We start from the raw sequence: 22,900 nt of genomic DNA on the forward strand, positions 1-22,900 counted from the left end.
GTAGAAATTACAATATTAATTATTTTCCTACTACATTCAAGATACTACAAGTTGCTTTTAAATATTCTCCTATTACAAACAAAAATTACAATTCTGCAGCATCATCAAAACTTGTCTTCAGGTTTTACCAATACTCCTTTATTGGTAACATCAAGAACTGACGAAACAACTAAGGGAGAATGGGAGAATCCCACTGAAAGAAACGATGAATGTCACAACGGTGGGCATCCTGTGGAACATCAAATCCATGGGCTCTTAAAGCTTCAAGATCTATCATATGCTATAGGTATATCGCGATTGGTTTGTATTTAGTGCGTGTGATAAAGGATGCTCTCCTAGAAGTAGCAAACACTTCATCAATAGTAAGGACTTCTTCAGAATGAACGACCATGGTTGTAGAGTAGTTTATGGTGATTCTAGGTTTTGAGAATGAAAGGTTGAGAGAAGGATTGAGTGAGGGTTTGATAACTTGGAGAGTACGATGGATGTTTTAGTTTGGCATTTATGAGGTGAGGGATAAAGGTAAAGTCTTGGAATTGTAATCGTTAGGAATTTAAAATAAATCATCATTGCACATTTAATGCGCCTTGCACGACAATGGATGACAGGGAAAGATGTATCCTTCTTTTTAACCTAGACGATGTGTCATAGTATGCTTTCTGCTAGACGCGACTTATGCATGTACATAATTATATGTAGACGATCCTGTTAGAAAACAGGTAGGCTCCTTTTTACACCAAGAGGGGGGGGGGTGAATTGTTTGTTTATCAAAATCAAAGTCTTTTTGCAATCTTGAAATCAAAGTATAAAACTTTTCAAACTTTCTTGAAATGCAAGTAATGAAAATTCGTGTGCAGCGGAAAAACGTAGTTGACTGCGCAAATAGTAAAGTCGACTGTAAGTAAAAGTGCAGGGATAGAGAAAATCAAACACTGGTTTTTATACTGGTTCGACCAATAATGCCTACATACAGTCGACTGAGTTATGACAGTTATAACAGTTCAGTCAAACTGGTAGCATTCAGTCAACCAAAATAAAAACTCATTTAATACAGTTGACCTACTATTCAATGCTCAATTAACTTTTTAAAATATAGCAGTTAGAGTACAAGAGCATAACAGAATTTCAAATCAAACAACTAATGCACTCGACTATGTAGCACACATAGTCGACTTCGACAAGTAAGATCATTTTGAAATTCTTTTCTTCTCAAAATCTCACAAAGCACTGATTCTCAAAATTTGTACAAAGAATTTAGCATAGTCAAATCTATTAATGATGGAATCGACTTTACTGCAGCTTTGTCACACAGTTATAAGTTCAGAAAAGTGCTTGTGGTTTTCGTGCATTAAAACATGTGCAATGCATCCAGAAATGATGTAACAATTACAAGCTCAATATGTATGCATTCACATAGCAATACAACACATAAACATGTTCAACAAATATATCAAACATTTAGCATAAGAACATGTAACACACCAACAACATATGTGTGTTATTAAGCAATGTGTTGTCATCATAAAAAACTAGAGTGATATAGATATTGTGTTGTCAACAATCTCAACAGATCCGTCTTAGACATTGTTAGGTATGACATCATTTAGATGACGAGTCTTTGACATTTGTCTCTAGATCCTATATGAGTTGTGATTGATAGATTAAGTAAATCTACTCATTCAACGCTTTCCATGCTATGGAAGATGATTAGACAATTTGTTCTAGACGATTTGTCCTAGACCCTACATGATGTGTTCAAAAGGTGTGTTATACGCATTGAATGCAACTAAAATAATGTATCTGCTATCACATAATTAGCTTATCCTATGCAGATCATGTCATATGCTTAAGCAATTTATATAAATATAAGGAATGACATTCATAACTTTCCTTCCAGTGTCTATGATCCTATCATTCATATTTCTTTTTGTTGTGGTTGCTCCCCCTTTTTTATTTTCTTAGCTTGGGAATATATACCTTCCTTCTGTTGTGTATCACAAGAATCCATTTGTTAGGTTCTATGACTGGAGTTTCCTTTCAATTATCCAAAACATCTGCAAGTGGAAAGATTTTATTTTTAGGTGCCCATCTAGCTCTGGGTCCTCTCTTATTAGTTGTACTTATTTGTTTATTTTTAGGTAGGGATTCATAATTATATTTTTTAGTAGGTTTAGAGACATAATATATATTATTGCTATTGTGTTCGAAACTTAGTTTGTGTGCAGGATGCTTGCAATTTTTGACGAGGAGTCTTAAGCATTTGGTTACTCTAAAACTTTTGTTCAAAGCTTCAAGTAGAATGTCATTTTCACATACAAGAGACTCAAGGCGTTTAAAGTCTTTTGCAACTATTGTGTTTTCTACTAGCTTTTTATTTTTTCAAGCAATTATATCATTTTCTCTTTTTGAGACATTTAGTTTACTTTCCAAATTGTAGAGATTGTTTTTTAAAAATTTTACATTATTCTTGGATTATGTTAATTCAGTTTTTAAAATATCATTTTTCTTTTGAAATTCTTCTGTTTTGTTTCTCTATTTTTTGACAAGTTTTGGTTAGTTTTTTACATTTTAATAGTAATTGTAATAGGTTTCAGTAACTGAGTCTAAGTAAAAAAAGTCTACCTCATTGTTAGAGTGTTCTGATGAGCTTTCAAGATCATTCACTTCTTCTTCAGAGTTATCTGACAGGTTTCCATCATCGTTTGCCATGAGGCAAATGTTTTCTCTTTTCTCTTCGAATTTTGAGACATCTTCAACTTCCCATGTGTTGACCAAGGCGTCCCGTATTTCCTTTGCTCCTTTCTAGTCGTGAATTTTTATGTATTCGTCTTTAGACAAACCACACATTAGTGAGTTACGAGCTTTAGAGTTTAGTAAGTACCTGTGTTTCTACTCGTCAGTCCATTTACTTTTTGCAAGAGGCTCTCCCTCTTTGTTAAGAGGAATATAGTTGTCATCCTCGACTACATCCACATGTCAATGTGACAAGATTCAAAGAATGCAATCATTCTTTGTTTCCAGTAGTCAAACTTGTCTCTTTTGAATAAAGGAGGACATTTAACAGCGTAGCCTCCGTTTTCCATGCCTTAGGATTGTTTCCTCGAATCCTGTTAAGAACTAACCCTGCAATACTAGCTCTGATACCAACTGAAATAATTGGAAAACACTAGAAGGGGGATAGTGTTGTGGAAATTTTTTTTGCCCAAAAAGATCGTTTAACAACTTTGTTAAGGATTAGACAAGTTGTCAGACACTTGATTAGTGAAGTATTGTTTAAACCACAAGTTTAGGAATAAAACCTTTTTCAAGCGTTTTACCAAAGCTATTGTAGTGTTTTAAGAAAGACAACTCTTTATCAAGGCAGCGTTTGATAAAAGAACATTTATCAATAATTAGCTTTGCAAATAAGCAACTACAATGTTTGTAGATAATATGTTTTGCCAAGGTGAGACAATAAACACACAATTGTTTTATACTGGTTCACTCAACAAAGGTACATCCAGTTCTTCTCTAAGAACTCTTAGAAGGTTCCACTAGATTTTCAATAAGGTTACAGATGAATATTGGTACCACTCCTAGTTATACTACTCAATCTTGGTAACAACTGTTACACTAACTAGAACTGAGTATCACCCACTTCTTCTTGTGCAATATTCTTCACTACTCTTGGTATCCTTAGACAATCCCAATATCTTCCTTATACACTGCCTAGTTGAGTTTCATCCACTCTTGGTTTCCACTAGACAATCCTGGTATCAACCTGATAAGTTGCCTAGAACTCAGTTTCACCCACTCCTGATTTCCACTAGAAAATCTTGGTATCAACCTGATACGCTACCTAGAACTGAGTTTCACTCACTCTTGATTTCCATTAGATAATCTTAGTATCAACCTGATACACTACGTAGAACTGAGTTTCACCCACTCCTGATTTCCATTAGACAATCCTGGTATCAACCTAGTACACTGTTTAGCAATCGTTTAACTCAATTGAGTTAATCAACAAATATTTGAATTCTCTTCAAAATATGCAATCAATCAAATTGATTACAAGTGTTAGACGATTACTCTCAAAGAGAGAATGTGTTTACAATACAACTCTATCTAAGAGACTTTGTAGAATTTTCTCTCTTCTTATAAGTGTAAGCTTGTGATTTTATGAGGCTTAGAGTTTTGTTCTTTCTTTGGTATTTGTTTTGCTTCTCAGATGATATCTTTCGTGTTCATGTGCCTATTTTCTTGATCTTTTCTTCAAGGATCTTCTATTTATAGGCTTCATGAGAAAATATATGTTAAGTAATGCTCATTTTTTATCTTCAGATCTTCATAGACTTTTCATAAGTAGCAGCCGTAGGTTAAGGTCAAATTGTCAGAGCAGACATGCTTTTTCAATACTTTAACCAAAGTAGGTTATACGAACTTTTCAGCGTTACTTATGATGGTGAGAACATTCCATGAATGTATTCTTTATTTCTAATGTCCACTTATGACTTGTATATGATGGAGCAGGTGGATTCTTGAAATAAGCAACTGCAAAGAGTAGAGTAGATATGCATGCAAGCATATATGTACTTTCTTCTTATCATTTTTGTTGTTTTAAAACGTTGTGCATTTAATACTCTTTAATGTGTGTTCAGAACAACTATGTGCTTCTCAAGTTTTCTATCATTCAAACAAGATTTGATTGTTTAAGCATTTCCAAAAAGATACCAAGTAATTTATAAAGGTCTCATTGTTGGATGAAATTATTGTTTGGTACAAGGTATCGTTTAGCCTATACAAGGTATCATTTATCCTATACAAGACATTTACTAACAATGCTTCATTTAGTGATCTTTGTTCAGTGTAAGAGGATGCTTAGGACAATGCTATTCAATACATTTTTTTTAGCATTGTTTATAGCTTTCAGCGAGTTTTCCAAAAACATCATTTAACACATTATTTTTGCAAGATATAGTGAGAGCTCGTTCAACAAAACATATTGATGCATTTTATGAGGATATCATTTCATAGTGCGTTTAGTAAGATATCAACGCTTTTACTTAAAGTTTTTCTTTAAACATTTCGATCTCACATCACTTTTTCATGATGTCTCTCATTTAACGATATTTTTTTCACAAAGGTAATACTTGGTCAAATGTTAATTTTGTTTATCGTTGTTTGTTAAACTTCAAAACATGGAAACGTTAGACGGTCGAGTCTTATAGACAATCTTGTTTTAACAGGTTTATACTTGTTATCAACTATGCAATGTTAAATTAGTAAGGTGAATCCTACTAAATTTTGGATATTACATTTTGGTATCAAAGTAAGTCGAACCTCAGGAGATTTGTGGGAAATGGGTGCTATGTTTTTTTTATGTTGGTTGTGTGTTTTTTTTAGTGATAATCGTTGAAAAGTTCAGAATAGTTTATCGTTAGAACGATTGTAGGGATTGCTAGTTGGTTATGTTATCTTGGAAAAATATAAGTGTCTATAGAAGTTTTGTGGGAGGTTTCACAAGGTTGATAACTTCTTTAACATGATTGATATGAAAAGATCATTCTTTTACGTGGACAGAAAGGTGTGAGGAAAGGTTTTAGAAATTTGAAGAAGAGGTTGATTAATGCCTCCTTATTGTTTATACTTGTCATAGGGAGGCATTTTGAGATTTATTGTAATGCATCACCCTAACAAATTGAGGTGTGTTAATGAAAATTATTCTACTCATGACTTAATGATTGTTGAAGTAGTGTTTAAAATAATGGAAACATTATCACTTTTCAGCATATATTGAAATTCAAAAGATAAAAGATATGTTATAATATTTAATTATTATTACTTTAATATTTGTTCTTTGTATATTTGGTGTATTATAATTTTTATTAGTGTATAAAAATAATATTTCATTAAAATTAAAAAAATGAGAGTAAAGAAACGTTTAAAATATTTTTAAATTTGAATATCTATTTTCTTTTTGTAATTATTTAAAAATATTTTTATATTTTATCAACTTTACTTCATTAACATTTACAAATTTTGATAAATATTTTAGTTATCATGAAATTTTATTTGATATTTTATTTTAAAATTTATACAATTATAATTTTTTTTCTAAATATTTGATATTAAGAAATAAAAATGTGATATTGAAAATTTAATAATATTGTTTTTTTTACAGAATTTTATTATTTTGTAATAATTAATTAATTTATATTAAAACGGTAAAAAGTTAACACAAGTACATGTGTATACTCCTAATTCAAAAGAGATAGAAAAGTGATAAAAAATATTATATTTATTATATTTGAATATATATATATATATATATATATATATATATGAGAATTTTATTTTTTTAAATAAATATATCATAACGAAAGAGTTCTAAGCTCGTTCCATTATTATCCCTAACCTTAATTGAATGAAATATTTCATTTTCTTTTGACAATATATATTTATATTTTATTAAAATTGGTTATTTTTTAATATTAATGCAACTCAATTAAAATTATTTTAATTCTATACTTTTCTTGATACATTTAATTCAAAGTGTTTATACAACCATAATACATATTTAAGTTTTTACTCCTTCCAAACCTCGTTATAAATAACACAAATTGGTGAAGTCAAATAAATTCTAAACAATTTAGTTTGGAAGCATTTCATACGTCTTACATCTTAATTAATTTAATCTACACTTTTCTATATGAAGAAATTAAATGAAATTAAAATTAGAAGAAACAATATTGAGAATAAATATTGGTATATAGTGGAATTAATTAAGGACTAGCTTTGAAGGGACCCACTCTGCAGAAGATGTTGGAACATGGAAGGTAAGTCAATTATGGAAACCTCTTCTTAAAGTGAACATCCAATTCCAACCAGAGCACAAACACACACACACTGCAAATTCTAAACCTCTGAGTAAATCATTCGACGATTATTAATGGGTAAAGTGACACAAGCAACTGACAAACATAACCGATAACCAAGTGCCACACTGCACTACTTACAATTCCTTTTACCCCCAACTCTTGCTTTGCTTCAAAGCCCATTATTATTCGTTTCCTTACCCTTTCTTCTCTTCTTCATCGTTCTCATCAAGCCACCACTTTTTGCATAACCTTTTGATCAAAGTGGGAACAACATAGAATGGTAGTGTGATTCTCTATTTTCTACTTCATGGATAAGTACGAGGCTGTTAAGGAATTGGGAGCAGGCAATTTTGGGGTGGCCAGGCTTATGAGGAACAGGGTCACCAAGGAGCTCGTAGCCATGAAATATATCGAGCGTGGCCCAAAGGTTTCTTCTTTTATACAATAGTTCCATCAATTTATGATTTTTTTTTTTCACAACCCTTTTGTGTTTTTACTGTTAAGGAGTGGAAGAGATGGTACCACTTGAATTAAGCATAACTGAAGAAAGAGGAGACTTGTTTGTATTTGCCTATTTGTTAATTAATTCCCCTGTGATTTGTTGTCTTTACTGTTTATTAAATGAAAGGCTTAAACTTTAACTTGTTTTTTCTTTTTCTTCAACTTCAATTTTCAGATTGATGAGAACGTGGCAAGGGAGATTATGAACCACAGGTCCCTTCGGCATCCCAATATAATTCGTTACAAGGAGGCAAGGAATTTAATTTATTTCTTTTATTTAACATGCTGGATCACTTTGTGTTGAGCACTAGCACTGCACATTAATGAATTATTTGTTGTTTCTTTTCTTCTATAATGGAATGTTGCTTTTGCAGGTGGTTTTGACTCCCACACATTTGGCAATTGTGATGGAGTATGCAGCAGGAGGAGAGCTCTTTGAGAGGATATGCAGTGCTGGCAGGTTCAGTGAAGATGAGGTTAATAGCTTCACAAGCTTTGGTAATTTTCTCCCTTGCTTTTTGTTTCAGTATGTTATGTCTCACTTTCCTTTGGTTGTAATGTTCAGGCTAGATATTTCTTTCAGCAGCTGATCTCTGGTGTCCATTTCTGTCATACAATGGTATGCTCATGCTCAAGTTTGTGGGAAATCATGGCAGGTTCTTACGGAAAATCATGTTATTTGTCACTTATGCTCGTTTACTGTTCTTTTGCAGCAAATATGCCACCGAGATTTGAAGCTAGAAAATACCCTTTTAGATGGAAGTCCTGCTCCTCGGTTAAAAATTTGTGACTTCGGTTATTCTAAGGTAATGGAATTAGCATCATCCAGCTCAAAATTTCAGTTACCGTTAAAACATTTTTTAATGTTTCGTGTCTGTGATGTAGTCATCTTTGCTGCATTCACGACCCAAATCAACAGTTGGAACACCTGCTTATATAGCACCGGAAGTTCTTTCTAGGCGAGAGTACGATGGAAAGGTACTATATTAGCTTCAGATGGTTCTTTAGAGTTCCTTGCATCTTTCATAGTTTTGTTGCTTTGTTCTTCTGATATGCTACCAAGAATGAAATATATTTTGAGTATTTTTCATGCTCACTTTTGAACCAATGTTAATGATTATATGTACTTTCTGTTTCAAAATTTGTGTTAGTTGGCTGATGTATGGTCGTGTGGAGTAACTCTTTATGTCATGCTGGTTGGAGCATACCCCTTTGAGGATCAGGATGACCCTAGGAATTTTAGGAAAACAATTCAGGTATGCTTACTCTTTTTCAATACTGATTTGCACAATGTTTCTTATGTTATTTTTGCATCGCTCTTATCCTGATTTCCTGTTCTATTCTACAGCGTATAATGGCTGTTCAATACAAAATCCCTGATTATGTCCACATATCTCAAGATTGTAGACAACTCCTCTCTCGTATATTTGTTGCAAATCCATTGAGGGTATGTTGTAATATTGCTTTAGGAACTCGACTTACACTTTCATTGCAATTCGGTTAGACTTGCAACTGATCAGATCATCTCATATCATGTGTTCCATGCCTCTTTTATTGTCTAAAGTATATATATTTTTAAGTATTAAAGTTACTTTTCAACCTTTCGAACCATTTTGCTAATGAATAGAAAATACTCAGAAGATACGTTTCTGATAAAATACACCATATTGCTGGTTCAAAGCTATACCTATAGAGGAAGTTTATACCCAGCCTTTATTTTATCTTCTTCGATAGGTATGATTGGAGTGTTTCCATTTCTCTTTTGACTTTTATTTGTATCTTATATCCGCAAGAACATTAATAAGACCTCTTTTATGTTCTTTTTACTTCTTTCCAAATACTCTTTTTTTGAGAGTTTCCATGAGTGTCAGGATAGGCTAATGTACGATTTTGAGGGAAGTTTTATCAAATTCTGATATTTTCAGATTCAAACACTTGTCGTACTTGTTTTCTTAAATTTGGTGATGCCATGTACAATTTCTACTGGCTATATATTTTAAGGGACATTTGCTTGTATTTTTATTTTATGTTTTGAACTTTTTCAATAAAAAGTTTTCAAGGAAAATAAAAAACAAAAGTAAACGTCCCCTTAGTTATTTTACAAGAATTTGATTCTATCCTTTTTAATCAAAGTCTTTCTGTGGTTTTTGAATCTTACATTCCTTCTTTGAATGCTCTATTTGTGTCTTTAGTTCAGTAGGCTGTGGCTTTACACGTCCTTGAAGCAAAAGACAATAGTTTAAATGTGGTTTCTGTCAAACAACATGCTCTTGAGAATATATCTAACTACTTTTGGAATGCTAACTGCTACAAAATGTTCTTTATTGTTTACAGAGAATTACTATTAAGGAAATTAAGAATCACCCATGGTTTTTGAAGAATCTTCCAAGGGAGCTAACTGAATCAGCTCAAGCTATTTATTACCAGAGGGACAGTCCAAACTTTCACCTTCAAAGTGTGGATGAGATAATGAAAATTGTGGGAGAGGCAAGAAATCCACCTCCAGTATCTAGGCTGGTCAAAGGTTTTGGTTGGGAAGGTGAAGAAGATTTGGATGAAGAAGTGGAGGAAGAGGAGGATGAAGAAGATGAGTATGATAAGAGGGTCAAAGAGGTTCATGCAAGTGGGGAATTCCAAAGTAGTTAAAAACTCTGAAAATTCTTGTGCACTGTTTTAGAAGTCACCTTTTTTATTTTGTGTACCTTAAGTCAGTTATTTATCTGTATTATATTTATGGTTCTGTTCGTGTAATATAGTTCTTGTATTACAATGATCGCTGTTCATGAGAATAATAGTTGTTTGATTACATTTGAAATTGACTTGACACTACAATAATTGTCTGTTTTTATCTGCAAGAGAATTTACTCAAGAATGCTTTCAGTGGATTCAATGAACAAGGATACACTCAAAGATTAAGAATTAGAATCACATTGAAAAAAGTACTTGCATGTTACTACCATCTCTTCCTCGAAATATTAGTACCAAGCAATGGATCATGTTGATAAACGATGAATCTATTACACGTAAACATTACTAATCCATATATTCCAGTTTCCAGTGGTAATAACAAACATAAGAGAGAACAATTTTCTAGATCCCAAAATCTGCTAATTGCATTACTCATCATTTACATATGAAAACCCTCTAGATGTTGTGTATGCTATCTGTGTAGCGGAAATGATATTACTGATCTTGAATATGGATATTTAACCTCCTAAGCCAAATGGAATGGACAGTCATATGGAACATATCATATCTCTTTGGGGGCTCATTAGGCATAAAATGTCCTTGCACTTGTTTCACCCTCCTTTGCATCCTCAAATACTGGCTTTCTGAAATGCCCATGAGTATCTTTTTGATATTGGGAATTTCTTTCACAGCCACTTGAACTGAAAATGAATTCCAGTTCAAAACATCACTGAAGGGTGGAACATAGCTATCAGAAATCAAAACTGGCACACATCCTGCAAATATTGCTTCCACTATTCTGGGACTGGCAACTTCATAACCACTTGGGCAAAGGCAAAACTTGCTGCTTCTAAGCTTTGTGTAGTAAGACATTCCTTCAGGAATTTCCTCATAAACTTGCACATCTTGGTCTTTGTTTTTCCATGTATGCAGGAGCAAGTATCTTATATAGCCATGCAGGTGACCTGCAAAGAAAGCAAGGATAGTCCTTTGAGATGGTGGATACCCTCCCACTAGACCAGTGACTTCCCCGTCCATAAGTTTAATCTCTGCAAATGACACATCCTTTGCAGGCTTGAACCCTTCAGATGTATTTGCGTTGCAAAGAACCCTTATGGCATTGTTATACAAGAGATCCACGTAACTAGATACAACTGGACCCTGTACAGTATCCAAATAGTATTATTACATAAAGGATAGTATTAACTCAGCTAATTTTGCCACATTCTTGATATCAAATATATAATCAAAATAATGTAATTGAGGAATTCAGTTCATTTAGCAGAGAGAGCTCATTGCTTACCCAATCATGGCAAGAGAGCATGAAATGATCATGGCCAAGGGATCGATTCCAGAAGGGATGTTTATAGGATATAGTCCGTATGTAGTCTTTTACAACAAGGCCAAGGGGATCAAGATTATAATTGGAGCCACGATCATACACATATTCGATCAACATAACCACACTAAAGGGCAAATAATACACAAAAGCTTCATCTGGATCATAAGTACGATAGTGCCTCCCCTTTTCCATTTCATTTATGAATCTTCCCTCAGTGGAATATATGTCTTTGCTTAGACCATTATGAAACAACGGTGGCTCCCCTTCTTCATACACAAAAACCTTGAACACCTTTTCCATCTCTAAGTAACTCCTGTGAACAAATTACTATAGTTAATACAAACTAAAGTAAGATTATCTGCTAAATTTTCAAGGATGTTCAAGAACGTAGGTGGTTATCATGCATTATTTTGATGCATGAAGAAACTTATGCTGGACCAAAAGTATATACATGTACCTATGAAAGGCATTGGCGTTTCTGTAGATTGGACCTTCAGGAACATTGTCTGGATCTTGGAGGGTTGATCTCAAATTTCGAATTTTGCTAGCTTCTCTAATTGAATACCTTGCTTTAGCCAATTTTTCTTCAATTCTTCTTAACTTGTGACCTTTAAAGTTCTCTTTATCCGTACCTTTTAGCACAAACTTGGTGTCAGGCTTTTCATCACCCTAAAGACCAACCACGTAGTAAGAAAAAGAAAAGAATCCCCACAAAAGAAAGCATGAGAAGGTACACCATATTGAAAGAAAATAAAAGGTTAAATGATATGAAATAAAGACTTGGTCCTTTCTAACAAGTTGATTCAAGGAGATAAAAGTACTTCATTGAAAAATGAAGTTGGAGATGGAGTCTCTCCTTCATCATGTAATACTGAAGCTCTTCTATTTTCTGCATCCAAAGATGAAGTTGGTTGTCTCCTCCGACAAACATGAGGTGTAGAGAAATTGGGAGCAAGAATACTCCGACAAGAAACAAGAACTAGTGAAGTTATGAAGAGAATAGCCATAAAGTGAAGATACAAAGAAGTGGATGAAGAGAAGCATTTGGTAGGATAAGCTCTCATCTTAATTTACAGTATATATCTTCTTGGACTAGGAAGCATGCTCGATCAGTTCAATTAGAAGAAGTTGAGATGGTGAAAGAATGATGACAATATGTGGAGAGGGGATGCATTTCTTGGTGCATGGAGAAAATAGATTCTTTACTGAAGAATTGAAGTATTCTTACGTACCGAGAGTAACGTAATATGGGGGAAAAAGAAAATATGTGTGTGCCTTTTAATAGTGACTGTGCAGTTTGCATGCATGCTTCACATCTCTGAATAAGTTGGTGGCTAATATATACGGAAGATAACATGAGAGATTCAAAATTAATGAACAGTTTATACATCTATGAAAAACTTGTATTGTTTTTTATAAAAGAAACATGTGTTTCTTTAACAGAAATAAATGGGAAAATCACCTTACTTATTCATTTATCTCAAAGTGTGGTAATGTATGACTGCACACATTATTTCCCTTAATTCCTACCTACAAAATCTGCTTAAAAGAATATTGACCCGATAAATGGATTACATGATTCTTGGCCAATCACATAATTTATCAAGATATCAGCAATCACATAAATTCCCAATATATCAGCAATCAACTATAGCACCAACCAGCCCAAGATATTAGCTATTAGCCTAACACCCTTTCAAGTTGGGGCATCCAAATGCCCAACTTTGGAAAAAAGAAATCAATTTGTCATTCTCGAGCGCTTTAGTGAAAATATTGTTAATATTTAGAAGCGAAACAGGAGAGCAAAAAAATCTGTATTATTGATTGAAAAATAATGAAAGACGTTGTAGTATTTAAAACTTGAAAAATAACTAGTCAGTAACATTTTGATCCTAATTTTAATCTACCACTCTAATGCATAATTAAAAAAATTATCTCTAACAAAGTTTGACTCAATTAAATTAAAAGTAAAACAATCCTAAAGCATTTTCTTAACCCTCCTCCTTGCTTTAGGAGCTGCAAACACTAGGTCTTGACCTTAAAAATTCAAACTTGCTAGTAGGCAATGGTTTAGTAAAAAGATCTACAACTTGATCTTCTATTTTGCAGTAGATAAGAATCATATGCTTCTGTATTTTCTTAGGAAGAATAACTTGATGTTAAAATGTTTACTCTTTCCATGAAACACGGGATTGTGAGAGATAGCAATTGCAGCTTGGTTGTCAACAAGAATCTTTGTGCTTTCCTTCTGTTCCAGGTCAAGATTAAGTAAAACTTTTCTTAACCATAAAGCTTGATTGACAGTAGCTGTTGTAGCAACAAACTCTACTTCGTAGAGATTGGTGTTGACAAATTGACAAGTGTACCAAATCGTTCAAGTAATAATAAAATGGTAAGTCCAAGTATCGTTTTCCCAAGAGACTCACGGCACTAAACTGTTGTGCTTTTACTTAACCAATCAAGACTATAAAAATAATATTTTGGGATTTTTATAAAGTGCAGAAAAATAAACATNAATGCAATTTGATCAATTGAGGTTAAACACAAAAGTGGATGAATGAATGTTGTTGGGGGTTTACAATTTCATCTAATCCGCTCTCTCTTACCTACTACCCTTGATTATTTGTTTGATTAATTCAATTGTTATGCGACTTTCTTAGCCTCCCCTTAACCCGATCCCTCGGCGAAAAGGGCCTAATATTAACAACTGGCTTGCTATCCCTAGCCTCCCCTAGTAATTAATACCGCCTTATAAACAGAAGTTAGCGCAATTGATCGTCCTACCCTATCCCTGGGTGGTATTGCAAAATCAAGAAATTACTCACCAGTTCATGTCATTACTGTACGTCCCCATATCAATAAAGACAAACATCAGTTACCGAATGAGTTAAACGATAAAGGCCTTAAGCACAGATGATAACCCAACAATTATCAATCAAAACATATGGAGACCATATAAATAATCAAGAGTTTCAATAAAAAAGAGTATCAAAAGATTACATTTTCTCCCCCAACAACAATAGGGTTTAGTTCACCATTGTCATGATGAATCTAGATGAAGAATGGAATGAAAGAGATACAAACCCTAAAAAGGAGAAAAGGAAAGTTGTCACCATCTCCAAATCTACCCCAAAGGGGTAAAAAGTGTGTTTTTGTGCCTAAGCCATCAAAAGATACAAACCCTAAGACGTTCTGGCCTTTAAATAGGGCATAAAAATGACATAAAACAAGTCCAAGCCCAAACAGATCATAAAAAATAACATAAAACAAGTTCAAGCCCATCTAACAACCGCCCGACGCCTAATTTCACCGTAGGGCGGTTTCCCTCAAGCCGCAGAACCGCCCGGCGCCACGGTCAACCGCCTAGCGCTGGTCAACTGCACTCTGGTCAACTTTTCAGAATTCTGGTCAACTGGTTGACTGGTTGACTTTTCTGGTTGACCGGTTGACTTTTCTGGTTGACTTTTCTGCATTTTGTTTGACTTTTCTACACTCCAACCATTTGATAATTCAACCATTCTTTCAAATCATTCCAAAAACCTTTATCATTGTCGTCGGGCGGTGCGTCGACTCGTCAAATCTTCATTTTTTTTCTGCTCTTTCCTTGAGTCTACAACCTGTATCTTCAACTCCATTCTTCACTTTCTCAAATTAGCTACAAAACAATGCAAAACAAGCATAAAATCGCTAAAAACAGCTTTTGACTCTCTTCAGACTCATTTATTGAGTTTTGCTTGATTCTAAGCTCATTCCGTGTAGTAAAGGGCGTAATTCGGTCCAAATTGACATATGAAAATAACTGTTTTTCAACCTTCATCAATTGGGCTACAGTTTCTTGCTTCTTCGAGCTCCATGAAAAAGCACTAGAGCCAAGAGTAAAACAGTAACCTGAAGTGCTTCTCATATCATCCACGGAACCTCCCTAGTCATTATTAGAAAAACCAATTAGCTTGAACTCCTTGCTCCTTGTGAACTTCACACCACAATCACTTGTACCCTTCACATACCAAATTACTCTTTTGGCAGCCTTGAGATGCAATTCACTTGCACAATGCATGAATCGAGACAAAATACTTACAACATTTAAAATATCAGGCCTTGTTGTCATGATATACATCAAGCAACCAATCAAGCTCTTGAAATATCCTTCATCAACTTTGTTAGCACCATCTTCTTTGTGCAGCTTCTCCTTTTGATTCATTGGAGTGCTTACTTCCTTGCATTCTTCCATTTGAAATTTCTTTAGTATTTCCTTTACATATTTTTTCTGACATATGAAAATTTCACCTTGCCCTTGCTTGATCTCCATGCCAAGGAAGTAGGACATAACTCCAAGATTTGTTATTTCAAACACCTTCATCATCTCTTGTTTGAAGTTTTGAATATGCTTTGCATTGTTTCCTGTAACCAGTAGGTCATCAACATACAATGAAACAATAAGAGTGTCAATGTCATTGTGCTTGACATAAAAGGTTGTTTCTAATAGACTTTTCTCAAATCCAAAATTCAGCTAATATTCATCAATTTTGCTACATGAAAAACACCATGAGAATCACCATACTATAAACACCACAGTAGGAAGAATCAGTCACACTCATGTATCCTACCTCACCAACTGTAGCTACTCCTACAACCCCACTCTTGGAGCTTGTTTTAGAACGTAAAGGGCTTTCTTGAGAAGATAGACTTTATCTCCATCACTTTCCTTCACAAATTCTTAGGGTTGCTCAACATAAATTTCTTCATGTAAGATACCATTTAAGAAGGCTGATATTACATCCAACTGGAACACTTTCCAGCTCTTTTGTGCAATTATTGCAAGGAGTAACCTGATTGTGTCCAATCTAGCAACAACAAAAGTGTCAGAATAATCAACACCAAATATTTGGGCATACCCTTTAGCCACCAGCCTAGATTTTTGTTTGTTGATTAAGCCATCAACATTAAATTTGGTTCTAAACACCCACTTGAGGTCTATCCACTAGGATCCAACTTTTGTTTTTCTCTAACATTGACAACTCCTCCTCCACTGCATCTATCCACCTTTGATCCTTTTTTTTTCTTCAAAGTCAGCAGGTTCACATTAGGCAATATTGCACCTACCATAAACATCTGAGAGCAACCTTGTTCCTCTCACAAGAGCATCATCCACTCTTTGATCCTGCTAATCATCTTCTTCTTCTTCAATGCTTGAACTAAAAAACTTGAGTTTCAGTTGTGCCATGTTCTGACCCTTCTTTTCTGCACCATCTAGGTTCAACTCTTCATCCTATCAAGCTTGTCACGCTTACTCTATGGAACATAAGTGAAACACAAAAAAACAAATACTTTACAATATTTTAGAGATGGTTTATAACCATACCATGCCTCAAATGATGTCATTTCTCTCACTGCCTTTATTGGAAGCCTGTTTTGAAGAAACACAACTGTATTTGCTTCCTCTGCCCAAAACCTTTTTGGAAAATTCTTCTCATGGAACATGCATCTTGACATCTCCATGATACTCTATGCTTGAATCTTCACAAAACCTGTCAAATTCTTCTGAAGTATACTCCTTCCCATTATCAGATCTTACAATATGAATTTTGCAGCTGCTTTCTGATAACGGTCTAAAAACCGTTATTTTCATGCTTAAATTTGATAGTAAAACACACCCTTTATGGCTTAGAATGAGCTTTAAATCAAGTAAAACACTTAGTTGAGTCTCTTGAGAGTCAAAAGTTGGTTTTAGAGATATTATGCTTGTTTTGCATTGTTTTGCAGGGTTTTTAGATGAATTAAAGATGGAAGTGAAGTAAGGTGGACTTAGTGAAGTAAGGTGGACTTAGACCCATGAAAGAAGGAGAAAAATGATGAAAAGAAGGGTCAAGCAAGCCGTTGAGCGCCAGAATGGTCCGCTGAGCGCTCAGAGCGATTAGAGGGAAACCGCTCAGCAGCAAAACTGACCATTGAGCGGTCAAAGCGGCACAAGGCAAACCGCTGAGCGGTGAATTTAGGTGCCTGGGCGGTTGTTTGTTTTTTTAGCTAGATTCTGTAAATCTTTCTGTAATCTATCTGTTATCTTTTTGGGCTTATATATAGCCCCAGTGCGAATTAGAAGGGGATTCTTTTGGCAGAGAGAAACGTCCAGAGCTATTCCACACACCTTAGAGGAGGTTCCTTGGATGCTTAGGCTCCAACCAACCAAGTTTAGGGTTATTTCTTCCATTCTTTCATTATTTTCATTTAGTTTCACCATGACAATGGTGAACTAAACCCTTTGTTGTTGGGGAACAATGTAATCTTTTGAAACTCTCATATATTCAAATTCTTATTTNTTTNATATGCTTGTCATATACTTGTTTATCAATTGTTGGGTTCTTATCTATGCTCAAAGCTTTTATTGTTTAACTCATTCACTAAAAGATGTTTGTCTTTATCGATATGGGGACGTACGGTAATGTCATGAACTGGTGAGAAATTCCTCGATTATGCCAATATCACCTAGGGATAGGGGTAGGACGGTCAATTGTAGTTGTTTCCAATCGCATTGCATTATTGGTTACTAGGGGAGGCTAGGGATAGCAAGCCGGTAATTAATAATAGGCTATTTTCACCAAGGGATTGGGTTAAGGGTAAATAAGAAAGTTTGCATGGCAATTAGATAAATAAGTGAAGTAAAAAAGAAGAGTAGATATATGAGAGCAGATAAGATGAAATTGTAAACCCCAACAACATCATTCATCCATAGTTTCTCAAAACCAATTGAATCAACTGCATTGCATGTTTATTTTTGTTCTTTGCATACAACCACCAAATTTTTTCTTCTCTCAAGTCTTACAAGATTTGTTTACATGAGAGTTAAGGCCTAAGAGTCCTTTGGGAAAACAATACTCGGACTTACCTGTTTATATTACTTGATAACGATCTGGTACACTTGCCAGGGACTTAACACTTTCATTCTCAACTTTTGTCTTAAACTTCCAAAAAACCTTGAGCTACTTCTGATTTAAACTTCAAGAAAAAAATCCAACAGATTTTGGTGAAGTCATCAATAAAGGTAATAAAATAGAGACTACCTTTTAAGGAAGGTATTCTGTGAGGGCCTGAAACAACTGTGTGGATGAGCTGCAATTTGTGAGTGCCTTTCCATATTGACTTCGGGAATGGATTTCTTTTCTGCTTTCCAAATTAACACGCTTTGCAAGTTTAGGTTGTATCTGTTGAGATTATTGATAAGGGAAGCACTGGTTTAGCGAAACATTAATCTCATATTGTTCTAGTTTTTTATGATGACAACACATTAGTAACAACACATGTATTGTTATGTGTTACATGTTCAATTCTTTATTGTGAATGTTATCTTGAAGAACATGTTTGTGTTGATTTTCGTATATGTATGCATATTCACTGATTTTCTACTTGATACATCATTTGTGATTGCATAACATATGTTTCAAAAAAGAAAACCACATGCACTTTGTTGAACTTATATTGTGTGGCAAAACTGCAAGTTTTAAGTCGACTTCATTATGAACTAAATCGATCAAAACTCGTGACTTTGCACAGATTTTCTAAAACAGTGTTGTGAGTAATTTTGCAATGAAAAGATTTTCAAAACTGATTTGAAGTGTTAAAGTCGACTGCATGCGCAGGGAATTCGACTTAGTTAGTTAATGTTTTGAAATTCTATTAATGCTTATGAACTATAACGACTATATTTCAATTCTTATGTTCAAGCATTAAATGCAAGTCAACTGAATTAAATGCGTAATCAGTTTGGTTGGTTTGACTGTTGCTAATTGTTTTCACTGTTATAACTGTCTGGTGATAGTCGACTACATTAGTGGCAAAGTCGACTACAGGAGCGTCTGTTTCATAGAAAACTATAAATAGACGTGATTTTGTAATTCACAAAGACTTTGGTTGTTCTAACAATTTCATTTGTTGTTTCAGATTGTGATCTCTATGAAAACGCTTCAAGAACTCATCAAGAAGACGATGGAGATCTTTCTTAGAAGAGTTTATTTAGGAGGAAGAAAGCTACACTTACTGTTTGATCAAAATTTGCACTGTTGGTGTTCATCATATTGATCAAGACTTTTATCAATCTATTGAAGATTGGACTGCCCTGTTGGGATTACAAGAAGAGAACTTGTGGAGTTCTATAGGACAACAGAAGATTTCCTTAGGACAAAACCAGAAAGAAAAAAGGAGCTTACATTGCCTAGGAAAATAATGATTCAGACTCATCAAGTGATGAAGATCTTGATCGAGAAGAGGAATCAAACATTTGCTACATGGCTGGAACATCATTGGTTGATTATGAAAGTGACACAGAGTTTGAGCAAGAACCAAATGAGGTGAAATATGACCTACTGCTGGATGATTTTCAAGAGATTCATGTTGAAGCAATGCGACTGCAGTATAAGGTTAATCGACTAAACTCTGAAAGAAAGGATTATGAGTATAGAATTAATAATCTTGTCACTGATAATGAAAAATTAAAAAGGAATTAAATGATGCTTTATTGTATGCTAAAAATGTTAAAACTGAGACTATTATAGTAGAAAAGAAATGTGAAAAATGTCTTGCTCATGTGCAACAAATAAATTACTTGACTAGCACGCTAGCCAAATTCACACAAGGTAGAGAAAATTTGAATGTTGTTCTAAAGTCTTCAGGAAGAGCAATTTATAGACAATGAATTGGTTATAAAGCTCAATCCAATAGAACCAATACAAAGAAATTTACCGATTTAAGCAAACCTGTTAAGCATGCTTGCTTTTATTGCAGTAGTATTGGTCATACAGTTAGAAACTGTTATTATAGAAAAGTTGGAGTTCCTAAAGGCTTATATGTGTGGATACCTAAAGAACATTTAGCTGCAATTAACAATCAAGGACCCAAATTCAAATGGGTACCTGTATCGAAAAATCTGAATTGTTTTGCAGGTCAGCAAATAGATGCAATGAGGTGCAGTGAGAGCTCAAGGATGAACTAACATGGCTATATTAACCTTCTTGAGTGTCTACAACGGGTAACAAGTATCATCTTACTGCATCATGCATAATAAATTGTTTGATTGATGTGTGATTGTATGAATGATTGTCTGGTTGAATGTTTGAATGCTTAATGTGAAAATCACTTTTTACGATTTTTAATGGACTTGGTTATGAGCACAGTCGAATGTATGTCTTTATATGTCTGTTTCTATTTTTGAACTCTCTGTCATAAAGTAGTCAACTTGAGTCTTATTAAAATCGACTTAGTGTCTCTATTTTTGAGCTTTCCATATTTGAAAATTCAAAATGGGCCTTTTTGAGTCAAATCTCGATTTGTGCCTTTTATATTTCTGTTTATCATGACAAAAGTCATAGCACACTGTTGAGTCCCTGGCAAGTGTACCAAATCGTTATCAAGTAATATAAATGGGTAAGTCCAAGTATCATTTTCCAAAGGACTCTTAGGCCTTACTTTTCATGTAAACAAATCGCATAAGACTTGAGAAAAGAATTAAGTTGAAGTGTGTATGCAAAGAACAAAAGTAAACATGCAAATGCAATGATTCAACTGGCTTTAAGAAACTATGAATGAATGGAGTTGTTGGGGTTTACAATTTCATCTTATCCACCCTCATATATCTACTCTTCTTATTTAATTTGCTTATTTATCATATTGTCATGCAAACTTTCTTAGTCTACCCTTAACCCAATCCCTTGGTGAAAAGAGCCTATTACTAATTACCGACTTGCTATCCCTAGCCTCCCCTGATAATTAATAATGCATGATAAGCGGAAGCAAAATACAATTGATCGTCCTACCCCTATCCCTAGGCGGTATTAACATAATAAGGGAATTCAACACCATTTCATGACATTATTGTACATCCCCGTATCAATAAAGACAAACAACATTTACCGAATGAGTTAAACGATAAAAGCATTAAGCAAAGGTGAAGAACCTAACAATTGATAAATCAAGCATATGCAAGCATATAAAATAAATAAGAATTTGGATATATGAGAGTTTCAAAAGATTACATTGTTCCCCATCAACCTAGGGTTTAGTTCACCATAATCATGGTGAAACTAGATGAAATATGATGAAAGAATGGAAGAAATAACCCTATTTGGTATATTAGAGCCTAAGCATCCAAGGAACCTCCTCTAAGGTGTGTGGAATAGCTCTGAACGTTTCTCTCTGCCAAAAGAATATGTTTTGATTCGCACTGGGGCTATATATAAGCCCAAAAAGATAACAGAAAGATTACAGAATCTAGCTAATAAAAAACAGACAACCGCCCAGGCGCCTAAGTTCACCGCTCAGCGGTTTCCCTCTAGCCGCTTTGTCTGCTCAGCAGTCAGTTTTGCCGCTCAGCGATTTCCCTCTAATCGCTCTGGACGGTCAGCGGTCCATTCTGGCGCTCAGCGGCTCACTTGATCCTTCTTTTCATCATTTTTCTCCTTTTTTCATGGGTCTAAGTCCATCTTACTTCACTTCCATCTTCAATTTACCTTAAAACCCTACAAAACAATGTAAAAACAAGCATAATATCTCTTAAACCAACTTTTGACTCTCACAAGACTCAACAAAGTGTTTTACTTGATTTTAAGCTCATTCTAAGCCATAAAGGGTGTGTTTTAATATCAAATTTAAGTATGAAAATAACGATTTTTAGACCGTTATCACACACAAAACCCTAAAGAATTTTGTTAAAGATACTCTGAAGAATGGCTTCTTCTTCATCTAAGTGATTCAAAACCATTCATTCATCTGAAAGAAATGCTAGTCCTTCAGGATGGATTAAATACAGTGAAGCTAGAGAAAAATATTTGGGTTGGAAGAAGATCAAAGATGTTGTTGAGCACAATTCAATTGACCTATCCTTATTCCGGAATGAAGGTTTTGTGTTTCCAGAGAAGATGGGTGTACACATTTCAATCAGCACACCTCACATCAACAACATAAAAGTTCAAAATCTATAACACATACAAATAGATTCACATAGTAAAAATCATTCATCATCACATGATACATCAAACACACAATTAATTTCTCTACAGCAACTCTTAGAACAGAATTTTACTCAAAGGTTAAATATTCATACATTTTCTAACATACACAATTAACATTATATAAAGAAATTTCTAGCTTCTCTTACCTTACACCAACGATATACAACTCTAATAATGTCCTGATTGCTTCTCGCACAAGGAATTTCTAGAAACACCTACGAATCAACAATTGGCGATTGGAGACAAGTCTTAGAATCCAAATTGAACCAATAATGAAGGAAGAAGATCACTCTAATAATGTCCCGATTACTGTTCGACGTGCATGATCAAGAATCCTAGAACCAAGGAAAAAGGAGTTTTTTACTTGCTCCAAACAACAAATTGATCGGTTGAAGAGGTAGCCCTCGACGTCAGAATCGAATAAAAATTTCCCGATCGTCAAACAGATGACTTGAGATCAAGAACTCTTAGAGAGAAATAAGAGAGAACGAAGAGAAAATATTTTAGAAAAATGG

At 34.3% G+C, this 22,900-nt stretch overlaps 2 protein-coding genes across 2 annotated transcripts; one reads left to right on the forward strand and one right to left on the reverse strand.

The window, feature by feature from the left end:
• The first annotated feature begins 6,841 nt into the window (after nt 1-6,841).
• Nucleotides 6,842-10,187, forward strand: LOC106752771 (serine/threonine-protein kinase SRK2A). The gene is made up of 9 exons (XM_014634531.2): nt 6,842-7,284; nt 7,534-7,608; nt 7,733-7,834; nt 7,924-7,977; nt 8,072-8,164; nt 8,244-8,336; nt 8,510-8,614; nt 8,707-8,805; nt 9,693-10,187. Exons 1-9 carry the CDS (start codon nt 7,165-7,167, stop codon nt 10,002-10,004), a joined length of 1,053 nt encoding a protein of 350 aa, XP_014490017.1. The 5' UTR covers nt 6,842-7,164; the 3' UTR covers nt 10,005-10,187.
• Nucleotides 10,188-10,355: 168 nt separating this feature from the next.
• On the reverse strand, nt 10,356-16,887 carry LOC106752682 (probable glycosyltransferase At3g07620). The gene is made up of 6 exons (XM_022777253.1): nt 16,751-16,887; nt 16,144-16,298; nt 15,467-15,789; nt 11,846-12,057; nt 11,350-11,701; nt 10,356-11,207 (listed from the first exon to the last, which is right to left on the reverse strand). Exons 1-6 carry the CDS (start codon nt 16,885-16,887, stop codon nt 10,542-10,544), a joined length of 1,845 nt encoding a protein of 614 aa, XP_022632974.1. The 3' UTR covers nt 10,356-10,541.
• Between the last annotated feature and the right edge of the window lie 6,013 nt (nt 16,888-22,900).

The sequence above is a fragment of the Vigna radiata genome, unplaced genomic scaffold (assembly GCF_000741045.1).
Source record: "Vigna radiata var. radiata cultivar VC1973A unplaced genomic scaffold, Vradiata_ver6 scaffold_43, whole genome shotgun sequence".
In the NCBI taxonomy this organism is placed as follows: domain Eukaryota; kingdom Viridiplantae; phylum Streptophyta; class Magnoliopsida; order Fabales; family Fabaceae; genus Vigna; species Vigna radiata.